Source organism: Perognathus longimembris, unplaced genomic scaffold (assembly GCF_023159225.1).
Source record: "Perognathus longimembris pacificus isolate PPM17 unplaced genomic scaffold, ASM2315922v1 HiC_scaffold_5320, whole genome shotgun sequence".
In the NCBI taxonomy this organism is placed as follows: domain Eukaryota; kingdom Metazoa; phylum Chordata; class Mammalia; order Rodentia; family Heteromyidae; genus Perognathus; species Perognathus longimembris.
The window spans coordinates 41,064-45,994 of record NW_025960735.1 but is presented as its reverse complement, the minus strand read 5'-3'; the positions used below and the strand labels follow the sequence as shown (position 1 = coordinate 45,994).

The 4,931-nt window shown below is 62.2% G+C and overlaps 1 protein-coding gene across 1 annotated transcript; it reads left to right on the top strand.

Annotated features, from left to right (window-relative positions):
* The first annotated feature begins 3,531 nt into the window (after positions 1 to 3,531).
* On the top strand, positions 3,532 to 4,722 carry LOC125345122 (collagen alpha-1(I) chain-like). The gene has a single exon (XM_048337364.1). It carries the CDS (start codon positions 3,532 to 3,534, stop codon positions 4,720 to 4,722), a length of 1,191 nt encoding a protein of 396 aa, XP_048193321.1.
* The last annotated feature ends 209 nt before the right edge of the window (positions 4,723 to 4,931 follow it).

Sequence of the window (4,931 nt, the reverse complement as noted above, 5' to 3'; positions counted from 1 at the left end):
AATTACCACAGGAAAGGACGTCAAGCTCTTGAATTTAAGGCTTTATCGCTGTTGTTGGTGAGGGCTAGCATGCAGGGGAGGTGTAGGTGGGTTGGTTTGGAGATAAGGCTTTTCATGGATAAAGCCACAAATGGGAAGAAGATGTAATAAAATAACTGGAGACTACACTCTGATGGAAAAAGAGGATTAAAAAGAACCTAAATGGCTCCAAAGGTCTATAAAAGAAATATTCTCTGACGAGAGAACATGGCTTAGACACACATAACTTCATCACCGTGCAGACTGTTAGATGTCCTAATAAATATGCCCAAAGATAGCACTTGAAGCTACGCAGAAAATACCAAAGCCCAGACGTATTTCAGTGCCAGTGCTTGGGCAGCCTGGCCCTAAGGCAGAATATTCTGGAACACCTGGCTGGCTGGCAGCCTCTTGGGACCGGGCAGGCATTAACTTCAGTCTCTCGGATGCTTTTATATGGTAAAGAAGCAATCAGAGAATACTGGCTTTTTTTTTGAGCCCTGGTTTTGATCCACCTCAAAGGAAATGGGGGGGGGGAGATAATGAGTTTCACAGCTTCAAATCAAACACGGTTGGAAAAACGTCCAGAAAGCAATTCAGAGTAAAAACATTTGCTTTCTGGCTAAATAACCAGAACCTTTTTAAATGGCAAAGTGGAAATACACAGTGCACTCACTTATACCAAAAAGAGACAATGTACACCTGCCCCAGATCCCAAAACGAAGGCCCTGCCCACGCGCGGCCTGGGCGCGGTCCGCGGAGCTCCCGCCCTGAGGGTCATCGCGGGCAGCCGCAGAACAGAGCGCCACCCAGGAGGACCGCGCGCCGCTCAGGTCTCAGCGGCCAGTCTCCAGCGTGACCCGGCAGGCACCCCGCCCTCACGACGCCCGCGTCCCCCCTTCTGTCCAGCACGCCGCCCGCCCTGCTCCCCTCGAACAGCTCCACGCGCGCCGGCTCCTCGCGGAGCTGGAGAGCGGCCAGCAGCAGCCCCGCGTGCTGACAGCCGGCGCTCTCCGCCGCCATGCGTGGACGGGCGGGGTCCTCGTCCCCCCAACTCATCCCGGAGAGGAGGGAGCACAGCCCTCCCCACCCCACCCCACAGCACACAGAGCCGCCGGGGACCCCAGGAGCCCGAGGCCGCGCCCCTGCTCCCCGCTGCGTGGACGGCCGGCTGAGGCCTTCCTGCTCCCCCTGCAGGGGGTCCCAGCCTCACACACAACAAGACCCCAGACGAGGCCAGGGCCTCGCCCCAGCCCCCCACCCCGCAGGAGCCGGCGGGCGCTACCCTTGGGCTGTGCTTCCCAAGTGTGCACACAGCAGCCCCAAGCCCAGCACACAGCAGCCCCAAGCCCAGAACACACACAGCAGCCCCAAGCCCAGAACACACACAGCAGCCCCAAGCCCAGAACACACACAGCAGCCCCAAGCCCAGCACACAGCAGCCCCAAGCCCAGAACACACACAGCAGCCCCAAGCCCAGCACACAGCAGCCCCAAGCCCAGAACACACACAGCAGCCCCAAGCCCAGCACACAGCAGCCCCAAGCCCAGAACACACACAGCAGCCCCAAGCCCGCTCGCAGCAGGTGCCGTCCCGGCGCCCGTGGGCTCGGGGCTGTGGACCCCGCCGTGGCCCCGTGGGGGCCTTGGGAAGCTGGGTTCTCTGGCTTCGCGTCACTCTGCTCACACACTCTCCACAACAGACACTTCCACGAAGCAACGGCTCGTGACTCGGGCTGTGTTCGTTCACTTTGGGGTTTTAATGAATGCCATTCTTAGGACGTGGCCATCCTGCGATCCCAGTACCTTAAGTCTCAAAAGGAAGTTTGAAGCTGAAGAGATTCTAGTCAGTTACTATCGTTGCAGGTGTTGCGGGAGTTGAACGATGTTTTTGGATTCTACACAGACAACGACTCCTAGGCCTGGCGCCAGTGGCTCACGCCGAAACTCCTTGCTACTCAGGGAGGCTGAGGTCTGAGAACCGAGGTTTGAGGCCAGCTGGGCATGAGACTTTTATCTCTAATGAATTAGCAATAAAACTAGAATTGGAGATGAGGCTCAAACCACGATCCTCAGACCTCAGCCTCCCGCGTACCTAGGGTTTCAGGAGTGCGCTACCAGCCCCTGGCTTGGATTTTTTTCAACATGGTACTGCGTTTCAAGCCCAGGGCCTCACACTTGCTCAGTAACAACCATACAGGAGCTACACCTCCAACCCCTGGCCGCCCTCCTGCCCCTTTCCTGCCTGACCGCTCTGGCTAGAACTTGGTTGCACAGAAGCAGCAAGAATGGACACACTTGTTTTGTCCTTGATTTTAGAGGAAAGGCTTTCCCGTTTTCTACCGTGGAGCTGGCCGCCCCCGGGGGCCTGTCCCACGCGGCCTTTGTGGTGTCCAGGTAGTCACCGTCTCATGCTAATTTGCCGATGCTTTCTATCATGAAAGAACATTAAATTCCGTTCAATTCCTGTTCTGTACTTACTAAGGTGATCACACGCTCCTTGTTGTTTTTTTGGATCACGCTGTTGGCATTGGATATTACCTTTATTGGTTTACATCTGCTAATTCCAGAAGGCAACTGAATTTCAGGTCCTCGTCGTACGGGCTCCTGGGGCAGAGCAAGAAACTGTGGATGCCCGGAAAACACACCGTCCTAGAAGAACTCGTGCAAGGTGTCATGTCCACTTGGAATGCTGGAGTCCAGGAAGGACAGCCAGCCCAGTAACAGGAATACAGCACCCAAGACTGCCCAGCGAGGGAAGGTGGGCACCCCGGTTCTGCGGCCTCGGAGCTCTGGGGCCCCCGAGCTCTCCCCCTGACTTACACACTGATTCCTGCCGGCGGGGCCGTGCGTGCCCCTCACCTGAGTGTCTATGAACCCCAGAGGGGGACACACATCGTTTGTGAAAGGTATGTCCATTATGATGCAGTAGTTGACTCAACATTTTTGCTGTCACAAACCGCTCCCTGCCTAGCGGTTCCCGGGCCCATCCCCCACGAAACCCATGAATGTTCCAGAAGACCTGGCGCGTCTCTGAGGACGTACAGCCTGCTGCCGGGCCGCGTTCACACCTGCACGCACACAGAGAACGCTACAACGGCTCTTCTCAAAAGCACACAACCCCCCTGCGGCACCTCACGGGGGGCTCCCGGCCTGGGCCGAGCGCCCTGCGCCCTGGGTCCAGACTTCAAAGAGAAGCAGCCGGGACCCGCCATTGTTACGAGTACAAAACGCGCGCCAGCTGCTCCGCCAGGTCCAGCCCTGCGGACTCGGGCGAAGGGAGCGAGGCCGAGCGCCGGGGTGCTTGAGCCTTAAGGAGTGCCAGCCAGCTCTCAGGGAGCCCAGCCAAGGGGCCCCCCCCGCACCCCCACTCCCCGCCCTGGGGAGCGGCGGGAGGAGCAGAGCGGCAATGTTTAGGCAGCTGGGGATCCTGTTGACTTTTCCCACCTGCTATGTTTGAACTCCCCGTACGCCGTCTGATCTTGAATTTACTTTCCTTCCCTCTCCACGAGGCATGTCTTGCCCCCTTCCTCTCCATACTGGAAACTGCGTCCTTAATGATGCTTCTCTACAGCTCGCGTCGCCCCCAGTTCACGAGGAAACGGTGGCGGCAGGCGCGCGTTCCACTGTGTCACAGGAGGTGGCGCGTGCCGGGCCGGGCCACGCAGCCACGCCGCCACACCCGGCCTCCCAACCCGGCAAGGGCCGCCGTGGGGAGGGCCCGCCTTCCCCTCCCTCTGCTCCGCCCCCGGAGGTCAGGGCTGGGGTGCCCCTCCCCCGCGGAGCTCCGCAAGGCCTCGGAGGGGCCACGGCACGGCACCGGCTGCTTCCGTTCAGAGGAGGGAGGGGTGGGCAGGCCCTGACGAAGAGTTCTCAGCTGAGAGGCGGCGGGCGGGGTCACCAGCCCGGCTCTGCAGGCCCCGACCTGGGAGCGGACACCAGGCCCTGTCCTGGGAGCGGACACCAGCCCGGCTCTGCAGGCCCCGACCTGGAAGTGGACACCAGCCCGGCTCTGCAGGCCCCGACCTGGAAGCGGACACCAGCCCGGCTCTGCAGGCCCCGTCCTGGGAGCGGACACCAGCCCGGCTCTGCAGGCCCCGTCCTGGGAGCGGACACCAGGCCCTGTCCTGGGAGCGGACACCAGCCCGGCTCTGCAGGCCCCGACCTGGGAGTGGACACCAGCCCGGCTCTGCAGGCCCCGTCCTGGGAGTGGACACCAGCCCGGCTCTGCAGGCCCCGTCCTGGGAGTGGACACCAGGCCCTGTCCTGGGAGCGGACACCAGCCCGGCTCTGCAGGCCCCGACCTGGAAGTGGACACCAGCCCGGCTCTGCAGGCCCCGTCCTGGGAGCGGACACCAGCCCGGCTCTGCAGGCCCCGTCCTGGGAGCGGACACCAGCCCGGCTCTGCAGGCCCCGTCCTGGGAGCGGACACCAGCCCGGCTCTGCAGGCCCCGTCCTGGGAGCGGACACCAGGCCCTGTCCTGGGAGCGGACACCAGCCCGGCTCTGCAGGCCCCGACCTGGGAGTGGACACCAGCCCGGCTCTGCAGGCCCCGTCCTGGGAGTGGACACCAGCCCGGCTCTGCAGGCCCCGTCCTGGGAGTGGACACCAGGCCCTGTCCTGGGAGCGGACACCAGGCCCCGTCCAGGGAGTGGACACCAGCCCGGCTCTGCAGGCCCCGTCCTGGGAGTGGACACCAGCCTGACTCTGCAGGCCCCGACCTGGGAGTGGACACCAGCCCGGCTCTGCAGGCCCCGTCCTGGGAGCGGACACCAGCCCGGCTCTGCAGGCCCCGTCCTGGGAGTGGACACCAGCCCGGCTCTGCAGGCTCCGTCCAGGGAGCGGACACCAGCCCGGCTCTGCAGGCCGGGCCCCGAGTCCCGGCCCAGGGCCGCACCTGCCCGCAGGGACAGT